This window comes from Arabidopsis lyrata (genome assembly GCF_000004255.2).
Source record: "Arabidopsis lyrata subsp. lyrata unplaced genomic scaffold ARALYscaffold_7, whole genome shotgun sequence".
Classification (NCBI taxonomy): domain Eukaryota; kingdom Viridiplantae; phylum Streptophyta; class Magnoliopsida; order Brassicales; family Brassicaceae; genus Arabidopsis; species Arabidopsis lyrata.
In genome coordinates this window covers 7,278,122-7,301,358 of record NW_003302549.1, presented here as the reverse complement: position 1 = coordinate 7,301,358, position 23,237 = coordinate 7,278,122, and the positions used below count along the sequence as shown (strand labels likewise).

General features: G+C 37.0%; 5 protein-coding genes across 10 annotated transcripts; 2 read left to right on the top strand and 3 right to left on the bottom strand.

Moving 5' to 3' along the window:
• The first annotated feature begins 79 nt into the window (after positions 1-79).
• On the top strand, positions 80-2,251 carry LOC9303700 (magnesium protoporphyrin IX methyltransferase, chloroplastic). 5 transcript variants are annotated; one of them, XM_021017972.1, is made up of 4 exons: positions 80-736; positions 1,009-1,409; positions 1,752-1,777; positions 2,026-2,251. In XM_021017972.1, exons 1-2 carry the CDS (start codon positions 182-184, stop codon positions 1,390-1,392), a joined length of 939 nt encoding a protein of 312 aa, XP_020873631.1. In that variant the 5' UTR covers positions 80-181; the 3' UTR covers positions 1,393-1,409; positions 1,752-1,777; positions 2,026-2,251. The 5 variants fall into 5 exon arrangements, with proteins under 5 accessions (XP_020873631.1, XP_020873630.1, XP_020873629.1 ...); XM_021017971.1 differs by lacking the exon at positions 1,752-1,777 and having other exon boundaries at positions 1,869-2,111; XM_021017970.1 differs by lacking the exon at positions 1,752-1,777 and having other exon boundaries at positions 1,813-2,111.
• A 115-nt stretch (positions 2,252-2,366) lies between these two features.
• Positions 2,367-7,812, bottom strand: LOC9303699 (putative respiratory burst oxidase homolog protein G). Its single transcript, XM_002867581.2, has 11 exons — positions 7,118-7,812; positions 6,883-7,039; positions 6,720-6,768; positions 6,355-6,468; positions 5,830-6,267; positions 5,213-5,605; positions 4,927-5,138; positions 4,740-4,842; positions 4,575-4,627; positions 3,076-3,593; positions 2,367-2,729 (listed from the first exon to the last, which is right to left on the bottom strand). The coding sequence occupies exons 1-11, from the start codon at positions 7,551-7,553 to the stop codon at positions 2,620-2,622; spliced, it is 2,583 nt and encodes an 860-aa protein (XP_002867627.1). The 5' UTR covers positions 7,554-7,812; the 3' UTR covers positions 2,367-2,619.
• A 669-nt stretch (positions 7,813-8,481) lies between these two features.
• Positions 8,482-10,879, bottom strand: LOC9303698 (superoxide dismutase [Fe] 1, chloroplastic). Of its 2 annotated transcripts, none has more exons than XM_021018025.1 (8): positions 10,713-10,879; positions 10,420-10,494; positions 9,599-9,787; positions 9,340-9,511; positions 9,199-9,266; positions 9,067-9,093; positions 8,955-8,978; positions 8,482-8,866 (listed from the first exon to the last, which is right to left on the bottom strand). In XM_021018025.1, exons 1-8 carry the CDS (start codon positions 10,812-10,814, stop codon positions 8,759-8,761), a joined length of 765 nt encoding a protein of 254 aa, XP_020873684.1. In that variant the 5' UTR covers positions 10,815-10,879; the 3' UTR covers positions 8,482-8,758. The 2 variants fall into 2 exon arrangements, with proteins under 2 accessions (XP_020873684.1, XP_020873685.1); XM_021018026.1 differs by lacking the exon at positions 10,713-10,879 and adding an exon at positions 10,585-10,660.
• A 638-nt stretch (positions 10,880-11,517) lies between these two features.
• LOC9303697 (metacaspase-2) lies at positions 11,518-14,435 on the bottom strand. Its single transcript, XM_021017852.1, has 5 exons — positions 13,581-14,435; positions 13,174-13,504; positions 12,723-12,843; positions 12,273-12,533; positions 11,518-11,798 (listed from the first exon to the last, which is right to left on the bottom strand). The coding sequence occupies exons 1-5, from the start codon at positions 14,071-14,073 to the stop codon at positions 11,739-11,741; spliced, it is 1,266 nt and encodes a 421-aa protein (XP_020873511.1). The 5' UTR covers positions 14,074-14,435; the 3' UTR covers positions 11,518-11,738.
• A 1,164-nt stretch (positions 14,436-15,599) lies between these two features.
• On the top strand, positions 15,600-23,090 carry LOC110226339 (ATP-dependent DNA helicase SRS2-like protein At4g25120). Its single transcript, XM_021017579.1, has 29 exons — positions 15,600-15,866; positions 16,181-16,853; positions 16,950-16,991; positions 17,113-17,276; positions 17,618-17,834; positions 17,963-18,019; positions 18,101-18,206; positions 18,299-18,432; positions 18,509-18,583; positions 18,702-18,827; positions 18,908-19,039; positions 19,140-19,223; positions 19,387-19,500; positions 19,626-19,726; positions 20,070-20,136; positions 20,219-20,269; positions 20,563-20,640; positions 20,740-20,946; positions 21,061-21,099; positions 21,236-21,307; positions 21,401-21,487; positions 21,563-21,613; positions 21,693-21,895; positions 21,986-22,079; positions 22,176-22,226; positions 22,405-22,467; positions 22,571-22,630; positions 22,713-22,775; positions 22,858-23,090. The coding sequence occupies exons 1-29, from the start codon at positions 15,727-15,729 to the stop codon at positions 22,945-22,947; spliced, it is 3,441 nt and encodes a 1,146-aa protein (XP_020873238.1). The 5' UTR covers positions 15,600-15,726; the 3' UTR covers positions 22,948-23,090.
• Positions 23,091-23,237: the final 147 nt, after the last annotated feature.

Sequence of the window (23,237 nt, the reverse complement as noted above, 5' to 3'; positions counted from 1 at the left end):
AAACGGGTCTGTGACATACTCCGCATGACGGTGGGTCCCACGGAAATCGAAATGTGGATCGTCTCCTTCCCTATCTTATCCAGGATAACGATAACAACACACTCTCTCTCTCTCTCTCTCACTGCAAGAGCGCGAAACAGAGTAAGGCACACTTTGTTTTGCTTTCTCCTCTACTTCGATAATGCCGTTTGCTCCTTCCTTGTTGTCATCGTCTTCCTCAGTCTCTCAATTTCTTCCCAGATTCCCCAACGCCACTAGGTTCAATGTAACTCCCCGGAGCAGAGTCGCCACCGTCGTCTCGGCATCCGTCACCGACTTAGCCGGCGTAGACAGTACAACAATCGCCGTACTCGGTGGCGGATCCGTTGCAGCACTCGCGGCGATGGTTTCCTTGACGGATCCGGAGAGGAGGCGGAAATTGCAGGCGGAGGAAGTTGGAGGAGGCGACAAGGAGGTGGTGAGGGAGTATTTCAACAGTACCGGTTTCGAGAGGTGGAGGAAGATCTACGGTGATACTGATGAAGTGAATCGTGTACAGAAAGATATTCGTCTTGGTCATGCTAAGACGGTGGAGAACACGATGCTTATGCTCACGGAAGATAGATCTTTGGCCGGCGTCACAGTCTGCGACGCCGGTTGCGGAACCGGTTTGCTCTCGATTCCACTTGCTAAGGAAGGAGCAATCGTCTCTGCTTCCGATATCTCTGCTGCTATGGTTACCGAAGCTGAGATGAAGGTTAGCTTCTTCGATTCAATTTTGATTGTTGGTCAAATTTCAAAATGCAACTTTGATTTCATAATATATAATTCCCAATTTCAATCCTGAGCTAAGTTCCTCTGCCTGTTGCTAGTATAGGTTCTTCTCTTGGCAAGCTAGGTTGACAATTTTAATATCAAAATGCAGAATCTAGATGCTCGATGATAAGACGTTTTGAGTTTTGACATAGAGTTGTTAAGGAACTGTATTCTCGAATCTGAATCCTTGTGCTTGTTTTGAATAATGCATAGGCAAAGTCACAACTACCACCAGAGAATTTACCAAGATTTGAGGTGAATGATTTGGAGAGCCTAAGTGGGAAGTACGATACAGTTGTATGCCTAGACGTGCTGATACATTACCCGCAGAACAAAGCTGACGGAATGATTGCACATCTCGCTTCTTTAGCAGAGAAGAGAGTGATTCTGAGTTTTGCTCCAAAGACTTTTTACTATGATATCTTAAAGAGAATTGGAGAGCTTTTCCCAGGGCCATCAAAGGCTACACGGGCTTATCTACACTCGGAGGCGGATGTGGAAAGAGCATTGCGTAAGGTCGGCTGGAAAATCAGCAAGAGAGGACTCACTACCACACAGTTTTACTTCTCTAGGCTCATTGAAGCTGTTCCAATGTAGACCCATTTTAAAACTAGGTCAGTTTTGGAAAACTCTTCATTTATCATTCTTTAACTCGTTCTGGTGTCACTAAGGAAGGAACTGTATATGGTGTCATTGTCAATGAATTGAGAGCCGAATGCATGCATGTACCCAATGTCCAAAATCATTATATCATCATTATACTAGATCTTGGGATCAAGAATAGGTTATAAAGTGCTTTCAAGAGAATTGACAGTGATGAGGAAGAATGGCGAGTAACGTCTTTTTACTCCCTTCTCCTAGATATGTAGATCCTTCCTCTTGATGTGAATCTCAACTTTAGATCTCACGAGTTTATTAGAATCTATGCTCCTTCATATTTTTCTTTTGATATGCAGAATTCCAATTTGATAATACATGTGAGGATGATTAGCTTTCCTTTTGGGACTTTTGCAGTAGATCTCTCTCTGTATAGCATATTAATTCGAAGTAGGATTTTCGTTGAAGACATGCAGATTTCCTAAACTCGCCGGATACACTGCTAGGTGGACGGTCTGTACAAACTTGCACTTCTGCAGACCCCAATTGATAATTGACCAAAATGTGTAATGTAATCAATGTAATATATAACGACAGCATCTGGCGATGAAAAAATGTACGATACAATGTGAGGATGGTTAGCTTTCCTTTTGGGACTTTTGCAGTAGATCTCTCTCTGTATAGCATATTAATTCGAAGTAGGATTTTCGTTGAAGACATGCAGATTTCCTAAACTCGCCGGATACACTGCTAGGTGGACGGTCTGTACAAACTTGCACTTCTGCAGACCCCAATTGATAATTGACCAAAATGTGTAATGTAATCAATGTAATATATAACGACAGCATCTGGCGATGAAAAAATGTACTCTCTTTCTCTATATCGAAAAAACATGCCTACACTTTTCTACCCATTCTTGTGCATAGTTTAAAAATAAAAAGGAAATTGAATTAAAATGACAAAATGAGTCTTGCTGAGCAAGAAAAAATAAAAGGATAGATATCAAACATGGTTTCGAATATTGGATACATGCAATTCAAACAAAACAAAAGCGCTTAAAACACATATTTCACATAATCATCACAACCCACGTTTTATTTAGGAAACAAAACAACACCAAAATTTAATTTTCAAAACACAAACGTAACACACTTACTCCACAAATTTCAATAATTTGTTGGCCAGCATACTCTATCAGCATTAATGTGGGTGTAAGCTTCACTGTCTTTAGAAGTTCTCTTTGTGGAAAGAGAATCTAGTACTTGTCTTGTGTGTGAATTCCAAAGCTAGATGCCTTAACTCCTTCGTCAATACCGGTGCTCCACAATAGAACACTCCTGCACGTTATGTATACATTTTCAGTTTATATCATTTCTTTATAGTCATTAAATAGATTATAAGATGATTTTAAAAACAAAATATCAAATCATATTCTACACCTTTGTTACTATAACCTGTATGTAAAAATTATGAAACTAAGCTAATTTTGTTTTGTATGAACTGACTGTGATAGTGCAATATGAAGATCATAATATCATGCAAGTTGATGCAAGCATGCCTATAACAAAGCATCACAATTAATAAGGGTTTGTACTTGATATAATATTACTTTTTGACAACCAAACCAAAACACAACAACCATACGCTTACTGGTTGATTTGACGAGGGAGATAACGAGCTTACCAACATTAGCACCAGGGTGATCCATGGCAATCTGTTTGTAAACATTTTTCCAATTAGGTCTGGCGAAATGGGACATGACCCTTGTCCCAGCAACAATGTCTAAACCATTCTTGGCATAATTTAGAGACTGAAGCATCCGTATGAGTGCGGAACGAACGTCTCCTTCTTCGTAGACACTAGTGCAATGATTGTGTAGTTCTATGACTTTGCTTTTGTCTCGTTCTGCAATCTCGTTCATGACGTTCTTGAACCAATCAAATGTACCCTGCTCCTTTGTTACCCAGTAGAAGTAAGCCCTTCGCGTCTTGAAAGTTTCTTTCTTAACTTGTTGCTCCTGTGGAGCCCCCTTCTCCATTTGGCTGAGCTGCTCCTTGGTCTCCGTATTGTTGATAATGTCCTTGATAATGCTGATCATCGGGGTGGCTCCAATGCCAAGACCGATCAGCAGAACCACCTCGTACTTCTTGTAGTCTTGAGCTGGTGCGCCGTACGGACCATCAATCATAATTTTGGGAAAACTGCGGAAGAAGAGGTCATTGCCATTTCAAAATTATTAGAAAATCTTAGGTAGATTAATTTTCCAACAACAAAGAATGTGTACGCACACACACATATGTGATATGTTGATATGCAATTTCCCCTATATCCACACATGTTTTTTTGATGTATGAAATACATATATGTGAATGTATGTGTATGAGTAATAGATGGAATATATGGCATAGGTAAAGTTGTTATATATAATTTTAAGACTCAGACACGAAATGAAAACTTAAAACGCAATGAAAATATATCCTCATGCATCTGAAGTTTTCATCTACCAAATGATTTTTTAAAAATTAAATATCATTCATATCTCTACATTTAATATTATTTACAGAATGTGATATTATAAATATCCATATTATAGTAGTAGTGGTTGTAAATGACGTCTACTTTTACATATATATTAAGAAAAGCCAGACTGGCCGGCTGATCTTCGGAATCCAAGACTTTGCGGACAAAAACATAGCTTAACAAAGAGAACCAGTGAGAACATGATTATTTAATCAAATGATGTTTCCTAGTCGTCTAAATGACGACCAAGAATAGGTAGGTGTTATTCTACATATTTATATAATGACCTTGAAAGATGCATTCTGCTTTCTTTCTTTTTTAACTAATGTAATATCACATTAGCTAATTTAGGTGTTGATGGCTCGTTTTGATATTGATTTTTTTTAGTTTGCGTGTATGACTAGCTATATCTTTATGGGATTCAGTTATAGATGTTTTTCTCACTCATGTTCATACTTCATAGTGTGATTTTTTAATTGTATATAGTTGAATACACATATAAATGGTTTTCGTTTTTCAACAACATGCATTTTTTTTAATAATTCATATATAGCATTGCGGTTATTATTTGTATATTGTGTTTTATAAAGACAAGTAAAACGTGATATTTTCTTACCACAAATCAAATGTCACTCATTTACGTATGCGATGACTATACTTACCCGGGACTATTTGCACCATGCAACATGTCTCCGACCGGAGGTGGCTTAGACACCTGAAATATAACACAAGATGCTTCTCAAACTATATATCTTTCATCGACTCCAAGACTTACCAAAGATATAATTTCGTAAGCTAAGATTTAGAAGTAAATAATATATATATACCTCGGAGAAAACTCCTTGGATAGCCTCTGTCCAATCTCCCAGTGATTTTATATGAACGCTCAGATAGTCTTCTTGTGGTGTTGAAGTTATTGAAAATGGATGCCTGGAGAGATATGTATACAATCACATGCATTGATATTGAAATGGGTTTAGAGTTGTTACTCTTTTAAGTTTGTTTTTGGCGTACCACTCAAACGGTGAGACTGCTGGACAATTTACAAACATGTATTGACCGCTCTTGTATTTGAAGTTTGTAGGCTTTGACATTTGCAAAGTCAACACTTTTCCAGGGTAAGCCGCGACCTTAAGAACTTTTACAGTCCTGATGCTGGACCTGAATGCTCGTATCAATCTCTCGTATGCATAGAGAGCTACTGGTACTGCCAAGTACATCCACGTCTACAAACAAAACCCCCCGACTTAGTACCATTTTTCAAAGATACAAAAATGTTGGACATTGATCAAATACTCACCGTTTTCTTGTACCATTCCTTACTGAGGTACAAGTAGTATCCGTGAAGGACAAGTAGAATGTAGACTATAACAAACAAATGGTGAGTGTACCAGAAGGCGTTGAAGCTCGCGAGTTTCTTTAGTGGCCCTGGAAGCTTTTTTTCTAGCTTCCCTCGTCTAAACCAAGGCATAGCCAGTGTAAAAGCAATAACCATCAAGAGGACCATTACAAGCCCTGTTATTCCTTCTGTTGACTTCACAAAATGCAAGTACCTCTTTGGTTGCTCCTCCCCGAAGAATTTCTCGAGAGGCATGTATTGCGCTGGAGTTGCTGCGATTAGCCGTGGAAAATCACATGCCAAGTGGGCCACCGAGTGTATGCCTACTCCTATCGTAATTCCCACCGCTATAACCTGTAGGTTGAGGCATGAAGTTACTATAAATGATATAACGGTGTTCTTTTATAACTAGGTTATTAATTTTAGAAGCATGTAAGAACTATGTTTTTTTCTTCATTTATAACGTCTATATTGACCTACATAAAAGTGTGATAGATGATTTGATCCATATCCTCGAGCGATAGGACGATTCCTCAACCATAATTGTTAAAAATAGCAAGAAAAATGTGTGGTTTTACCTTATGAAAATTGAGGTTGTCATCAAAAGGGACAAAAACACCCAACCAGCTAGTCTTATTTCTAAGCCATGTGATGGTATTTCTGCATACAGGTAACAGAATTAAGGCCATGTTTAGCTTCAACGTCTCTGCTGCACCTTTAGCCAAGCACACACAAGGCCCCAAGACTTCATACACTGCTCTATTCTTGTATTGAATATATTTGTACGCGAAGAGGATGGCCATAATCGCGAGCCATAACGCTATCACCCAAATTCTTTGCCAGCTATCCAGTACGAAGAATCTTAGTTGACGGTACCATCTCCTCAAATGGTTAGGGTCACGCGTAGGCTTAAGACTCTCACTTAGCATATCGCTCAGCTCCTTTCTTTCTTCACTATTAGTTGTGCTTAAAGATTTTGTTTCCGCTTGCAGAAGCAATTTCTTAAGACTCTCCATCTGTTTTAAATTCACCACAAAAGTTACTAATAGAAGCAATATTAAAAAGAAAATATCGGTTTTCAGACCATCATCAAGTTAGTTTACCATGATGTATCCCATATGATCAGGGTCAAGCTCTTCCATTATCATTGCTGCATATTCATCTGCCTTTTTCTGGATGCATGACAGATGGTTGGCAGACGAACTAAGATTGATGATCTGCGAAACCCAAAAATACAGAGCACAGTTCAAAAAATCTTCCACCCATTAAACATTTCTAAGATTTTCAAAGAAAATAATTAAAATATGTATATTGATTGTTTGTTTGCATTTCTTTTTTCTAAATGAACTTGCAAAATTTTGTCGCTGTAAAATTTACACACAAAAATAGTGACAGTGAAATTTTTTTGCATGTAAATGCAGAAATCAACATTTGAAACAATCAAGACCTCATTGGTAAATAGTTTTACCTCTCTAACTTCATCTTCGGTTAGTCTACCATCGGCGTCTTTATCCATCCTGCATTTGAAACAAACCCCTTTGGCTCAAACTTTACATTCATTTTACCAAAACGTTTAGAGATCCAGAGAAATAAAACGAAAGAACAAATGTGTAATAACTAAAAAAAATTACAAGTCAAAGAACGTGATAAGCCTGGAATCAAAGCTTTTATCATTTATTTGTTCCCAAAATTTCTTCAACTCGGTCTCAGTAATCACATCCCCTTTCAGGTGACTTTTTCTAGCTAATGCGTCGAACAATTCCAAGGCAAATTCTTTTGAGTTCATCCCTGCAAAATGTCATCGATATTCCAATTTAGATCCAAATCATATATTTGTCACAATTCCTCGAATTTACAAAATCTTACCTATGCATTCACCGAATTTTGACCGAAGCAGCAATCCATCAGTATTGGCCGTGATCTTCAAGTACCGCTTCTCCACGACCGTCCAGGCAGCGTTGCCGTCGGTCTTACTAATGAGCTTGAGCCCTTTCAAGGCCTGACCGGCCGTTGACTTCGACCGGTCCAATCGAGGTGTCTTACTCTCTCTAGTGACCAATGTCAAACACTTCATGAGCTGGTTAGAAACTGAGGCGAGCAACTTCACCAGACCGTTCTGTTTCTGCGCATTCAGTTTCGGATTGTTCTTCACGCTCGGTCCATCATCCGCCGCGTTTCCAACGTTTTCCATCGCCGGATTTTTGAAGGTCGACGGCAAAGCTCCGGCTCCGCTCAGTGGAACTGTCTCGCTGCTGCTCTTCTCCGCCTCTGTATCCGTCACTTCAAAGCTAACTCTCTGCATTGATTCGTCCCTTTTTAACGGAAAATCTCAACGGAAACGGGAGCAAGGAAAATGATATGATTAAACGAAATAATTTGTTTCTTGCATCTCAAGTCAATGCTCTGGAGGATTTAGAAGCAAAAACATTTTAGTTCATAACTCCTTCAATCTTTTTATCTCTCCGAAACTCTTTGGGATGAGACGACCTGAAATATACGGAGTCATTCTTTTTATACACAATCAACAACATTTTAGATAACGCCTACGTGTAGAAACATTTTTTTTTTCCTTTTCTTTTTGTGCACCAACATGTAGAAGCATAAAGCTAAACAAATTTTCCACCAAAAAAAATAAAGCTAAACAAATTTATTGAAAAAAAAAAAAGAAAAAAGGTAAACAAATTCAAAGAAATAAGGCCTACTTGGGCCCACAAAATTTGGTTTGCTTTTTTGGTCAACTCCTCTTCATTGGTTGGTTAAATTAAAGACTCGGATACCAAACCTCTTCGACTTCAAACATGATTGTCCATCTTATAATATAAATTTCATATAATTGAATAAACCACCAACGTCCAAATGTCCAAAAAATATCAGTTTTCAAATAATTTGAAAAAGGGGTTTCTACTTTCTTGTCTTGATCTTGAAATATTGTTTCCATTATACTTACCATATTCTTAACACCTTCATTTTAGTTTGTCTTCCACCGTCACAGAATTGGTTTATCAAAATGATCTATTATTATATCAAATAAGTTTTATTTTTTCTCCGCAGCGCCAGCAATGCAAAGATATGTCTCGTATAGTGTATAGTGGTGGGTATCTTATGACCTGTGTTTTTAAAGATACGATAATGAAATGTAGTTCTTTTAATTGGACTTTTACGTTTTCACAACTATAACTTCTAATAGAATAATGGCCGTGACTAAATAAATATGAAGAGTAGATGGTAGGTAGGCACGTTCGAGTTCATAAGACGCAGAATCATGCTTTTTCATAAGGAAAACAGGTGAAAAAACTTAACACACACACACACACACAAAAGAAAAACCACAGAAAGAGCATGGTAATTGTTCATGACACAGGTAGTCAGGTAGAAGACCTAGATCAAGGACTCTGTGACACAGAACAAGAGAGCTGTGTCCTTATTACAACGACCAATACTTTATTTAAAAAAAAAAAACTCCAGTAAGTGCAGAACTCACTGAAGTCAAATTGTTCAGAACTCTGCTTAAGAAGAAGAGGAAGAAGCAGCCTTTGCGGCCTCAAGTCTGGCACTCACAGCTTCCCAAGACACAAGATTGGTCATGAATGTCTTTATGTAATCTGGTCTTCGGTTCTGCTCATATACAAATAGATTACAACAATCAACAAAACAAATAAACTGAAATAAACCGTTTTGTTAACAATTATGAATAAGCTGTTACCTGGAAGTCAAGGTAGTAAGCATGCTGTTCCATTTACCAAAAGAAAACAAAAATTATCAATCAACTTGTAAGAAAGAAAAGCACTGGATTTGGTATAAAAGTGTGTATTTACCTCCCAGACATCGATGGTAAGCAAGGGCTGCATGAAAAACAGACCAATATTAAATTTTCAGGATTTGCATTAATTGTACGGCAATCTCTAGTCAAGTAAATTGTGTATTCAAGTTCTTTCATGAAAACTTACGAAAGAGCCAAGCACAAGGGGATTCACAGCATTTGGAGTTTTCACTACTTTGAGTTTATCATTTGCATCTGAAAGCAGAGAGATGAGAGTAAGGAAGAAGTTAAAATATCTATGTTAGGCTTTTAAATCTGAAACACTTACAAGCAAGCCAGGCCCAGCCAGCTCCAAACTGAGTGGCTGCAGCAGCATTGAACTCTTCATAGAACTTCTCATAAGAAGTGAAATCTCTTTCAAGCAAAGCAAGAAGCTCTCCTGATGGTTTTCCTCCACCACCGGGTTTCATTGATTCCCAGAAGAACTCGTGGTTCCACGCCTATTAACACAACCACTGGATCATCATCAGCTCAAACAATCACGCACCCATTTAAAAAGCTCAAACTAAAAACGGGTTTGTTATCACCTGGGCAGCGTTGTTGAAAGCAGGGAGGAGTTCGCCATTGTTGTAAGTGCTGTGGATAATGTGCTCTAAGGGCTTGCCTTCAAGCTCGGTTCCAAGAACCTGTTTCTTGAGGTTTTCCACGTAAGCCCTGTGATGCTTTCCCCAGTGAAACTCCAGAGTTTGTTTGCTCATATGCGGCTCCAAAGCATCCTTTCCAATTTTATAACAAAAACATTTCAACATATTGCTCTCACTTAACCAATAGGTCCACTAGAAGGAACACAAATATGAGACCAAGGAACGTCTGAATTTGAACTAGGAATGGTCATAAATTTATATAAAAATTTATATATCTAACACTACACCACACTGCAGTTTTTTATTACAAACTACATAGTAATATGTTTTAGACAATTTAATAAAGTTTGAGTAACGGGTCGGACTGAGATAGTTTTGGAATATGGTTTCAAAATCAATTCAGATATGTTGTCCCATACCCAAATTTCCCACTAGAACATTCACGGCCTTTACCCGATATGGACCACCCTACTTGACTCCTTCCATTTCCCGAAAATCACTAATGCATAAATTTATTCGATTTTTATTTTCTTCCATTACGAAATTAGAAGAGTTCATTTGTAACGCCTTTTTGGTTCATTAGCTGATGATAATTCATTTGTGACGCCTTTGGCTAGGATTAAAATATATTTTAAGGGCTATGAGGGCGTAACAAGTTATAGCATCTAGTAATTCAAAAGCCAAATCTCTAATCCAACGAAAACAAAACGCCATTTGCCCGACAATTTCGATTTTTATTAAAAAGAAGAAAAAAAAAATCAAACCAGTGCGTATGGAGGTGGCTTGAGGACGTAGTTTGCGGTGACAGCACTTGAAGCAGCCATTCTTTTAAACTGAAGCTGCACATTTCAGACAAAACATAGCATTGATTATCAATGTGCCCAAAAAAATGAATCAATATCCTTACAGACACACATAAAAACGTATACATGCGTTTGTGTGATGTCGAAAGACCAAACAAATTAAAATGAAAGTTCTAGGTAATAGAGTAAGAGATCAGAGAAACTCGAACATAGTCTAAAAAAAAAAAAAAGTGGATGAGAGATGGAATCAGAACCTCTAGTTTCAAGGACAAGTGAGGAGAGCACACGCCAGTGGAATCTGTGTTTTGAGATTTATGGATGGCTCTGCTTTTTGGTAATCGAGTTGCGTCGTACATGTGGCAGTACGACGTATCATTTGTACTATCATTATCTTTTTGTAGTACATTTTTTTTTCTGGCTTCGTGGCTCCTATTGACTCATTGTGTCATGAAAAAAAAAAAAAAACTCTATTGAAAATTAAGAAATTAGTGACATTTGTTTTTTAAAATATATATTTTTGCATCTTCAAAAAAGTAAAAAAAATCAAAGCAAATATATACTGTAGTCTTATAATTTTATCTACTAAACAAAATATTAAAATTTCAAACTTTCTACACCATTCAAGTTAGACATATCTTATCCAATTTCTAAAATACTCTACAACTGCGATGAAGATAAATCTAAAATGTCTGAAATACTCTAAAACTGCGATGAAGATAAATCTAAATGAACATAATGGAAAAATATCATGCTACTTTCTTTTTTTTTGAAAATCTGAGGGATTGAGAAAAAACATTAAAATTATTAGGACATAGTGAAATATTTTTGTTGTTTTCATTAAGCCAAATCACCACCTACATCCGCGTGATAGAGGCTGAGATTGATGAATGGTGATGACGAGGGACGACGAGCTTACAAGTAAGTTCAAGCAAAGTCCGTTGAAAGCAGTAGAGTAACACAAAAATCTCGGTTTTGAGAGGGAAAATCGCACACCACACTTAGCCATGTATTTTTTCTTACATTTCTTGTAGTGTTGTTTGTCTGGTTTCATTAAAAAACTAAAGTTCCAATAATAATATTTATTTATCTTGATGGCAATTTTTAAAGATGATGTCTGTTTACCATTTGATAAAATTTCTCATAACTTTTATTTTCACTTAATGAAAAGGCCGATATAAACATATTATGATCATGCCCCATATATCTTCACTCCAAGCTCAATAAAGTTTTTTTGTTGGTAAACTCCATACTCATTCTTTTGTCCTCCTCTTAAGGTGATATTACAAAGAAAAGGGCTTCTCATATACATCAAATGCGCCGTTAGCGCTCAACTGTGGTTCCTGCCGAATCAAATCCAAGATATCAACATATCTTATCATCAATTCACATAATCTTGCTACAAAAATCATCCACTACTATGGAATATGTATACAAGTTACATTTATAATTTTATTTTACAGTTACACAAGTCTATTTTTTTTTTGTGACTTTAATTAGTATTTCCTTACACATTGTTCTAATCGATCAATATTATGAATTTTCTTTCTTTAAAATGTAAATAATTTGTTGCGCAATCTTCATCATTTAGGATCTCTAATATCTAAGGTAAAAATGGGAAATTTAATACTAATTTTTATGATGTATTGAAGATGTATGACCAATCACAACAAACTAAAATATGTTGGTCCATGAAGATCCTTCTAAGTTGGAGATATAGCCATATAACTATTCCATTATTATGAGTGAGGATCTAATTAATGATCATTCATGATAATTAAGTTTAGATCAAAATAATAAGTAGATGAATGGATCACCTGAGTTTTTTGAGGGGCTTGGTTTACTTCCTCTTCCTCATCAAGAGGAGAAGCGCCTAAGATGAGCAAACCAAGAAGAGTAGAGAGAAGATCAGCGCCTTCCACTTCCACAAGCTCTCTACCTTTGTTTTTGTCGAAAATCTCGTGAACCGTTGATCTCATTGCATTCAGTAAGCTCCCATAAGTCGTCCCGTGGCCACGTTCTATGGCCTGAATGAATGCATAAGTCATTGCCCCCGTCCATGCACTCCCTGACAATTGCTGTAGTGCACGCACGTTTCTTTGTGAGGACTTTAAAAAATGAAGGTATGTTTATACGTTTATATAGAGTAACTACTATAACATCTCGGTCAAAAGATAAAATATGGATGATTACGTTCAGTGGAATTGCTACATCAAAAGTTGTTTTAAATCTAGAGAGATTATATACGCCAACAGTTGGGAATGTACCGGAGTGTCAGCTGAGGTCTGGTCATCATCGCAGCCTGTGAAAGAGAAGACTTCACCGCCACTCGTACCTTTCCACATTCCTGATGGAGGCCGATGGTCCTCCCATTCATAGTTTCCGAGCCTAAAACAAAGGATCAAGAAGGTTAATGAGCTATACATGCATAAACACTTGCTTATTTTGTGCTAGTTCATGGTTTATAGGACTTATAAGTTATAACCAATATAAGAACGATATGATGATCTCCATTGTTTGTTATTTAACATTTACTTTTACATGCTATATATTATAACGTGTTTTCCTTCAAATATATAGAACTAAAATCTCTAATGTTTTTAATCATGATTTTGTAGAGTGGAAATGCAACACCAAGAAATAACCAACACAAACACATTAATTAAACAATCGAGGTCTGCATACACACGTACATAACAAGAATTATAGATATGGTACCTGTCCATTCTACAAAGATAAGGCAAGTCCATGACGGTACCACTATGACAAGCGTCGACGATGGCATGGAGCTTGACTCCATAAGGGAGCGGCCGTACGATTGTAGCATTGATCTCATCGTCCACGATGACACCTGAAGTCCTGTGGTCCACCGGGAGAAGAGTCTCGTCGAAGCCGTCAACCTCGTCGCCGTTGTAGTCCATCTGGTTGTTGCCGTGACCGGAGAAGTGAAAGACGAGGGAATCTCCCGGTTTGCAGCTTACAACTAGCCAATGCATCGCCATTGTTATGTTGTTCTTCGTTGGCCATCTCATTGGGTCCGTTTCTTCTTCTACAACATTTTGACACTTTTAACATTACATTTACGTGTTACACAAATTATGACATTTTATGATATAGAATAATACCGGTGAGCATAAGAATGCAAGATTCAGGGAATTGGAAACGCTTCATCAACATGAACTTCATGCACTTTGCGTCATTGATACATCCTTTGAGTTCGTCCTTTGTGTTCTTGTAAGAAACCCCCACGATCACCGCTCGCTTCTGTCCGTGTACGGGTGGTGGAGGACCCGGGGGCGCGTGGTTAAATGGAGACGGTGCTGACGGCGCGGGAGTGAACGGATAATGTTCTGGAGGCGCGTGGTTGAATGGAGACGGTGCAGGCGGCGCGTGAGTGAACGGAGACGGTGATGGCGGCGGGTAGATGAAAGCGGATGGTGCCGGAGTTACGGGAGATGAGTTTGGGAAAGGAAAAGGGCTGGCCGACGCGTGGGATTGGAGACGGGGCTCGGGAGCGATGAGAGTGAAGGCGTGACAAATGGCGCAGCGGATTCGGGTGGCTCCGGGAGGGAGGTGAAGCGGCGTACGACAGCTGGAGCAGTCCACCAGCAACAACATTCTTTTTCCTTTTTCCCAAAGGCCCTTTTATTTTCTCGAGATTGAAAGTTGCAGATTATAGCCTTTCGTTTCCGATGCTGGGAAAATCATCAATGATCAAGCATTGGAACTTTAGAAGAAGATGCCAATAAGGTCAAGAAGAAAATGCTGAGTAAGAGACGACTTTAGGCTTATGTATTCGTCAAGACTTTTTTTGATGATCAAACAAGTCGTCTCAACTGGCATATATACAATGTATACGACACAAATTAAATTAGCAAGTTGAGAATTATAATTCTTCCTTCTCTTCTCATTGCATATTTTTTTCCCATTGCAAAAGTTTGGATTTGATGGTGCCAAGGAACTGATTAGAATTTAGTTGACCTTGATTTTAATGAGTTTGTTTGACTTTTGTTATAATTAATTTTACCCACCATACTAGTCACTAGATTTTAACCCGCGGTACACCGCGGGGCTATATTTTTTTAAAAAAATCAAAATGTAATTTGTTTGATAGATTATTTTGATTGTTAATTTTAGGATTTCACCCGTGGTATACTATCTTTTATAAATATCAACCCAAACCCGTCCCATCATATTACCGTCCTGTGAAATTAAACATCATTTAGTTATTTTTCTTTTTAATAATACTTTTATTTAAAAGCTATATAATTCAAGTCAATTTAAAAATTTCTTTTAAATGGTTCCCATAAGATTTATATACATATATATTAAATTTGTATAGAGTTGAAATAATATTAATATTACAAACTTTTTATATAATTTAAATATTATAAATATTTTTAAAATATGCAATATATATTTTTTGTTATTGAATAAGAGGATATTATGTGTAAGAAATGTAGAAAATAAGAGTTTAATATTTTTATTATGGAGTCGCAAGAAAAATCTTTTATTTCTATACATGTTATTCGTTTATTAATAATAAAAGAAAACAAATCCTTTAAATTAGATATTAACTAAAATAAACGCACCATAATTACTTATTAAGTAACAACCAATAAATTTCACCAAAAAATAGGTAACAACCAATAAATTCTAAACGCAGTAATTAAAGAATGAGATATAAAAAAAAATATCAAATAAGATATAAAAATCTTAAAATAATTGAATATCTAAATAATTTAATTGTTAGTGTCGATTTTAATGCATTCATTAATGTGGATTTTTTTTTTTACAGAGAAATATTTCCTAAAGATTATCAATTAAGGAAGATATGAATTTATGATTCTCGAAATCGTGTTGGTAATATCTTTAATTAATATTTTTCAAATTTAAATAATTAATGCCAATGGCATTCATCTGTAAATACATTCCAACTCCAGGATTTATTTGCTAAAAGTCATCCAAAAATGTATATATAGATACGAAGCTGTTCTTATAAGACCATCGACATGGTAATATATGTACAAGACATGCGCTCATTAACTTCCAGATTTATCTAAATATGGAAATATTATGACTTTATTGGAAAAGTTTATAAGACTGTTTCTAGAAAAAAAAAAAACTCCATTCTTCAAAGCAAAGGGCCCATATGGGCCATAGGCCCAATAAGATTCTCTAAGGGGTTTCGTTGTCTCTAGGTTTTTACAGTCTGTCTGATTTCAATCATTTCGAAATTTCCCACACTTTCTCGACGAAGATCAAGGAAAGATGGAGAATCTCCCACCCAACAGAGGAATGTGGAATCAAGAGTACAGTCATGGTCGGATTTCTCAAAGCTTCAGGTCCACCAAGCCGCTCCTTGATCGGAAAAGGCCATTAGAGAACGCACCTAATTCCTCCGATCAGAGGTCCGTTGCTTTCTTCTTCGCAATTTATTCGAATTATTGGTTTCTTCTTAGCTTCTTTCAGCCATTGCCGTCAATTTTACAGGGTTTCTAGTAGCTGATTCTTGTCAAATTTCTGATATCATCGTATTAGGATTTGCCTTACTTTTAAGATTTGGTATTCGACAGTGATATTTAGCACTCCCTCAAAGTCAAGTTTCATAGCGAATTCGTGTCATTTCATTCTGAATCTAAACATCGACATTGCTTCATTAGATTTGATGTGAATCGCGGGATTTTCTGTTAACTGTGATCAATTTCTCTACCCGATGTTACAGGATGAAGGAATCATCAATGGGTACTGAATCCCTTCCTCCCCATACAAACTTCAATAGAACTCCTCTTATGGAGTTATCTACAAATACACCATACAAACGCCTAAAACCGGCGTTTGAGTCATATGCTGATGATTATCCTTGTGGCTTGACCACCCCTCCTCCTAGGTTTGATCTGGACAAGGAGATCATTAACGGATTTCAGACCGAGATTTCTGGGGACAGTGGATTTTCATCAGAAGCATTTGTTACTCCCTTGAAAGAGCCAGAAAGAGTTACACTAAGCTACGGTTGCTCTACTTCTTCTTCACTTCTTGATGATGACATTGATGATTCCATTTTAGAAGAGATTGACTTAATATATGAACAATCAGCGAGAAAAGCAGTATGTCAAACTCCAAGTACCAGCATAAATCAGACTCCGTCCAAAGATAATAAGAGCAGTGACCTCAAGGCCAGCTTAGATTTTAGGGATGTCAAAAAGTTTGAGCCAGATTCTAATGTCAAAGTGAAGCTCGATGAAGAGACTACCATTGCTGCTGATCCTGCACTTCTCAATTCCATGCCTGATGAGTGTTCCAAATATATCATGTCCTTAAATGATAGACAGCGTGATGCAGCTTGTAGTAATATTTCAACTCCTTTGATGGTTATTGCTGGTCCTGGAAGTGGAAAGGTTGGTATATGATAGACTTCTTTTTCTATGAGGCAAGATTTTTTGTGGGTTTTCTTGTTATACAGTCAGTACTGATTATTCCTTTTCCTATGTTAGACTTCCACCATGGTTGGCCGCGTCTTAGTGCTGCTCAATGAGGTACTATCATTTATCGTCGCTGAATAATGTAGAACATCTTCCGTACTTGAGATCTTATATATGAAATCAGATTTGAAGTTACCTCTACATTTTAAGTTTTGTGTTCTTTCTAACTTGATAGGGTCTACTTCCATCGAATATTCTTGCTATGACTTTCACTACAGCAGCAACTTCTGAGATGCGAGAACGCATAGGAAAATCTGCCGGAAAGAAAGCAGCGAAAGACATAACAATCAGTACATTCCATTCATTTTCCTTGCAACTTTGTCGGATGCATGCAGACAAGTGAGAATATGATTTGTTAATTTCTTGGTATTTTTGTGGTTAATCTCAAGTCTAAATGTAGGTAGAACCGTAGAAGACATGAAATGATTTTTCCTCACCACTGGAAAATGTAACTTTCTATGTTATCAAATTGAAGTTACAGTGCCAAACTGCCAATAAATGGAAGTAATACTTGAAAACAAGATTAGTTTATAAATTCTATACTCGTAGGTGATTTTACTTCTTTTTTTCTTACATGTGTCGCTTGAAGTTGTTAGTTGCATTTGCATATCACTTGTTGACATCTTTAAAGTTATAGATTCATGGGATTCATGTACCTTATACCTTTCCTACTTTCACAGGTTACAACGTACATCTGAGTTCTCAGTGTATGGGCATGGGCAACAAAGAAGAGCGATAATAGAAGCAGTGCGTTTATATGAGGAGGAAAAGAAGAATGGAAGCAAAACTTCTGTTGCATGCGAGTCTGGAGAAGATCTAAATAGTGCAGCAGCAGGAGCAGTATGTCCTGAATATGCCAAGGATCTATCAAAAAAATGGCAGAAATTTGTGACCCAGGTTGCCAATAAACAAAAAAATGATATAATTTGTGTACTTTATGGTCTATTAATAGCGCGTATATCCTGTCTTTCACATATAATCTGTCTCTTACAATTAGTTGTTTTTAACTTGTTTCCGCATTTTAGGGAAAAGCTTCCGGTAAAACTCCAGAGCAGTGCCGTAAGATGGGCAATGAGATAGGAGTAAGTCAGCTAAATTGTTTTTCAGGCATCTCTATTATTAATTAGTTCATATGATATGATTCTGTACTGGTGCTGATACAGGCTAAAATTCTTGGAAACTACAACGATATCCTAAAAGCTTGTGATGCTCTGGACTATCATGATTTGATCAGTTGTTCGGTCACACTCCTCTCTGACTTTCCTGAAGGTGAAGCCACTTAGATAAATTTTCTGGAAAATTAGATTTATGACACTTAAGATTTCCTTGTGTTCACATGTATTTGCTGCATTTGATTAAAGTATTCAAGGAATGCCAAGATACCTGGAAAGCCATCATAGTTGATGAATTCCAAGACACTAGCACAATGCAGTACAAGCTTTTACGAATGCTAGGCTCTCATAATCACATAACTATTGTTGGTGATGATGATCAGGTGCGTTTTTGTCAAACAAAACTTACATAATTTCACTTGAATATTCGAAGTAAGTATGATGCATCTTTTCTTGCAGTCCATCTTTGGTTTTAACGGGGCGGACAGTTCAGGATTTGATTCATTTCACCGAGATTTCCCAAACTACAAAGAGGTCTGGCTTTTCGAGGCTAACTCAAAGATTCTACCACATATGATTAATTAGCTTAAGGAACCAAAAGCTCTCATTGAATTGCGAATGCATAACATTTATCTTACTGCTTCTGATTCAGGTCAGGCTTATAAAAAACTATCGCTCCTCTCGCCATATTGTGGAAGCTGCCTCTTCTATCATAAAAAACAATACGAAGCGTTGCCAATCAAAAAGCATTTCGTCTGAAAACTCCCAGGGATCTAAGGCAAGTTAAACATTTCTCTATGAGAAATTGCATCATTTAATCACTTAAGGACTAACTTTTTCGTGTTTTGTCCAGTATAGATTACTGTTAAGGAATGCCATAATGAGGAAGCACAGTGTGCATATGTCATTGACAAAATATTTGAAATCACTAATGATGGCTCAACACCTTGTTGTTCCCATGGAGATATTGCTATTCTCTATAGGAGGCAGGTCAGTCCTTTTCTTTTCCTTAATGACATGCTGTTAGAATGTTTAAAATTTTAACACGTTTACTTATGTGTTGGTAAACCATGAATGTACTGATATTCAGGTGTCAGGTAAAGTGTTCCAAAATGCATTCCGCCAGAGAAAAATACCATTTAACGTTCATGGTGTTGCTTTCTACAGAAAAAAGGTAGATTGCCTCATAAATATCTTATTTGTTAAACTTGCATGATCACTATGTATCTCAATGATTGACATTGACAATTCCTCTGCATGGTTATCTTAGCTTTATTTGTTTCAGACAATAAGCTCCATCTACTAAACATAACAGCTATAAACTTTTTCCACGTTAGGTTGTCCAAATCATTTTGGCCATGCTGAAGACAACATATTCCGAATGTGATGATGCTTCTTATAGGCGAGTGTTCAAGGCATTACTTCCTTTTGAGAAAGAGGAAAAGAAAAGGGTTTGTACCTCATTTGGTCTCGTTTTCTTTCATTTGCATGACTATCTATGATTTACTGTTGCTTTCTCAGCTGAAGCTATGAGGACATAAGCTGTTTGTAATTAGTTTATTACCACCGTCTGCAGGTTATAGAACATATTGAAAAAATCTCCACTAGTAGGAAATGCAGCTTCATATCAGCGGCGAGTGATATCTTCAGTGCCAAGATTTCTGGTACCTTCAAGAGGTATTGCTTGATGAAATTCATTACGAAAGCAATATATAGATAATACTGCTTTAGTTAAATTCTGAATTGGGAACATCGTTTGCTTCTAGGTTTACTAACTAGGAGATATAGACAAATTTTCTCATATAAATTTGTCTGCTTTTATTTTCATGATCCATACTTGAGTGATACATATAGGTCGTTTTGCCATCCAGATCTAAGTGACATTGTGTGTATATGTATTTATATCTATGTGTATATACAGGTTCTAAGAATGGGATGCTGCACATTATATCCCCTCAGTCTTGTTATTTTTATTCATTTTTCCTGTTACGCTTCTTAAATTCGTTTGAATTAACTACAGGAGCCAGCTTACCCAGGGACGCAAAGTTTTGCAAACTCTTGACATGGTAGCAAAGCTGGTTGATAGGGTAAGATATTTGTTTTCTGGCCCTTGAAATACTATGAACGCAACTTAGCACTACGAATCCCTTACGTCATAACTATTTGCAGGAACAATCACTTTCAGCTGTAGTAACATGTGTGGCAAATATGATACCACAGGTAATTAGTTTTTCTGTCTTAAAAGATGGCATGCTTATAACTATTAACCTACACTGTCATCTCCGGAGTCATATATAGAAAAACCTTATGCTTGACTATCCAATCTCATTCTTGAAAGTCTGTAGATATCGTGATTATAGGCTTAAGGTACAACTTTCACTGAAAAATAGTTTATGAACACGTGACTTTGCTTTGAAGATTTACTGTGTCTTTCCTTACAAAGTCTTTCTGTAATATCATACCCATTTCTTTTCTTGATCACGCTTAACTTCTCATGTTGTTTCAAATTCTAGAAATACCTTCTTGAGCAACGAGCAGTTGTGGATAATGATGGAGGAAAACTGCTTAACGAAGACAACGATCTTAGATCTGTATGTGGTTTTTGCTCTTCAAAAACTTCGGATAATTTTTTCTTATTTTCGTATGTATGTTTAAAAAAATATTTGGGGGAATGATTTCCTGTTTTGCAGGTACTCCAGTACTTAATGGATGATGTAGCTGAGTTTATTTCTACTCATTGCACTACAACTGAAGAAGAAGTGGATGCAATCAAAGAAAAGAAAGGCTGCAATCAACTTAATTCATTTATCAACTATATCTCGGAGCGGGAAACTGAAAATTTTCGTTCAAGAAGACATGACAATGAAAATTCTGTCACTTTGACCACCATTCATCAGGTGTTTTTTCATCCACTCGAGCAGTCCACAATTTGTTATCCATTGGTGTTAGAATTAGCTTCTTCAGGTAGTAATGAAAACATTGGCTAATATCTCTTGTATGTCTTTATGCAGTCTAAAGGTTTGGAGTGGGACATAGTTTTCATAGTCAAGGTATATATCATCCTCTCTAGATTTCTTTGCCGAGTTGTTGGCAGTTATGGACCTAGCAAGATATGAAATACTTTTTTATAAAATCGTTGAAACAAAAAGTCCTTGGCCCAGTTTCAATCAAAGTTTTGGTAAACAGGCTAATGAAAATGAAATTCCCCTATTACATGAGTCTAACGGCAATGCATCAGAGAGTGGAACATCACTTGAGGTATTATCGCTTTTCCTTCTCATAAAGTCCCCACCTCTACGAACTCTACAAATATATAGATATTTAACCATGCATTGTTTGTTTAAATTGTAGGAGGAACGTCGCCTTTTGTATGTTGCTATGACTCGTGCTCGCAAGAAACTATTTTTTTTGTATGTGACAGTGGATTCAAACTGGCAGGTTAGTACTACACACATGGTTTATGAATTCGTCCTCTCAAACTTTGTCTCTGACTAATGATGTTCTTCCATCTAGGTGCTCCAACCCTCACGATTTCTTAAAGAGATTCCAGGCCATCTTCTACAGGTTCAGGTCTCAGTCTGTTTGCAACTTAATGCATGATAATGTGATAGCACTAACAACAACTCTCAATAATGTTTTGTAGGGAGACATGAGCGTAAATGATTGCAGAAAAGTTCCTGAAAATCTTCCAAACAAAACTGAGCAGAGCGTCTCCAGTTTTGAAACAGACAGAAAACATGAGGAAAGTAAACTAACGGACAATGATGTGATGAACATTCCAGTAGATGATACCTCCGAGGAGTCAATAGCATCATATGCACTCAATGGGAACAACTTCCTTAAGAGGTTACATGCTTACAACCAACAGAACAATCTAATTTGGCACTCTTTGGTCTGGTTCATCATTCAGAGGTCTAGAACTTTTATCCTCAACAGGTTTGATGTGGAGGTTAGATCAGTTGTCTCTCACTTATTTCACAACTGGGCTAAGAAACAAGCATTCCAGGAACCAAAGAGGCTGATTGACAAGGTGAGTATCACATACTCTGCAACATTTCTTCAACTAATGTAAGCGCCAGTCAATGTTCTTAGCTTACCTTTCATGTCAATGTTTTCGTACATGCAGGTAAGGTTTGTGATTGGTGAACGTTTGGCCATCAAGAAGAACAAACACAAGGTTGTATACTTCTCTAATTAGATGTGGTCTCGTCTATAGTTTTATTCACTATAAACAACTCCGACAGTAGTTTTCTTGTTTGGTTACTTATTATGAAGCTTAATGGTTAAAGCCTACTGAGTCATACAATGTTGAAATATGCTTTGGTGATTAACTGGATGCTGCACTATTTTGTTAGGATGTCTTACGAGCACTCAAATCATCATTGACTTCCGAGGAAGCGTTCCAATATGCAGAACATGTAAGCATTATTATCTGAAAGCCACTGTTACACACTAATGAGTTGATAAAAAGGAAAACTGAGATTGTGGTGCTCATATTCCTGTGTACTTTGGGGATATTAGGTACTTAGGTGGGAACAACTTCCTGCAGACACACGGGCTCATATAGTGCGCGAGAAACAGGTAATACATATCGCTGTTTTGTGAAAGCAAGAAGTTATAAGTTAACTCACTCCATAACCTTGAGGAAAAATTTCTGTTTCAGGAACATTTCCAAAAACTGAGAATTGAAAACTCAATGGGCACTTCGGAAGCAACGAGTAAACAGGTAAAAACTCAACAAGCCCACCATTTTGTCAACCGAAATTTAGAACATGATACATTTTTGTTTATGTTTTTTGAAATGGCAGATCGCATTTCTGCATAGTCTAGGATGCACAGTGGTCCCAACATCACGTCTCCATGCGTCACGTTTGATTGAACAGTACAAATCACTCTGATTGTGTAGATGTGTTTATATATGTAGTGTCAATACGTTCATATGTATCAAACAAAGGAGCCTGGAAATGATCTCGATTTCCTAATGGTAATTGTAAAAGTGAATTTTCTAGAATGAAATCCATGGTAACTGTTTTGGTGGTGACATGAACACTCAATGCTTCCAGGTGATGTTCCGACCATTAGCTTCTGAATTGCACAATCATCCATAACGTTTAATTGTTCAAACTTAAAATCAAAAGAAAACTCGAAACTGTTGAGGACTTCCCAAATTGTATGGACCAGTACTGTA

Bases quoted from the DNA above. Each gene is read 5' to 3' on its own strand.
- LOC9303698 (XM_021018025.1), bottom strand. From the start codon at position 10,814: ATGTACGACGCAACTCGATTACCAAAAAGCAGAGCCATCCATAAATCT. The intron at 9,788-10,419 runs GTTTGATTTTTT...AAAATTGGAAAG, and splicing joins AGCCACCTCCATACGCACTG to GATGCTTTGGAGCCGCATAT. The intron at 8,979-9,066 runs GTAAATACACAC...TAAATGGAACAG, and splicing joins TTACCATCGATGTCTGGGAG to CATGCTTACTACCTTGACTT.
- LOC9303700 (XM_021017972.1), top strand. From the start codon at position 182: ATGCCGTTTGCTCCTTCCTTGTTGTCATCGTCTTCCTCAGTCTCTCAA. The intron at 737-1,008 runs GTTAGCTTCTTC...AATAATGCATAG, and splicing joins TTACCGAAGCTGAGATGAAG to GCAAAGTCACAACTACCACC.
- LOC9303699 (XM_002867581.2), bottom strand. From the start codon at position 7,553: ATGCAGAGAGTTAGCTTTGAAGTGACGGATACAGAGGCGGAGAAGAGC. The intron at 6,469-6,719 runs GTAAAACTATTT...TGGGTTTCGCAG, and splicing joins CCGAAGATGAAGTTAGAGAG to ATCATCAATCTTAGTTCGTC. The intron at 2,730-3,075 runs GTAAGCTCGTTA...CATAACGTGCAG, and splicing joins TCACCCTGGTGCTAATGTTG to GAGTGTTCTATTGTGGAGCA.
- LOC110226339 (XM_021017579.1), top strand. From the start codon at position 15,727: ATGGAGAATCTCCCACCCAACAGAGGAATGTGGAATCAAGAGTACAGT. The intron at 21,896-21,985 runs GTTACATGCTTA...TATCCTCAACAG, and splicing joins GGGAACAACTTCCTTAAGAG to GTTTGATGTGGAGGTTAGAT. The intron at 22,776-22,857 runs GTAAAAACTCAA...TTGAAATGGCAG, and splicing joins CGGAAGCAACGAGTAAACAG to ATCGCATTTCTGCATAGTCT.
- LOC9303697 (XM_021017852.1), bottom strand. From the start codon at position 14,073: ATGTTGTTGCTGGTGGACTGCTCCAGCTGTCGTACGCCGCTTCACCTC. The intron at 12,844-13,173 runs GTACCATATCTA...CCTTTGTTTTAG, and splicing joins TATCTTTGTAGAATGGACAG to GCTCGGAAACTATGAATGGG. The intron at 12,534-12,722 runs GTACATTCCCAA...CGTGCACTACAG, and splicing joins AGACCTCAGCTGACACTCCG to CAATTGTCAGGGAGTGCATG.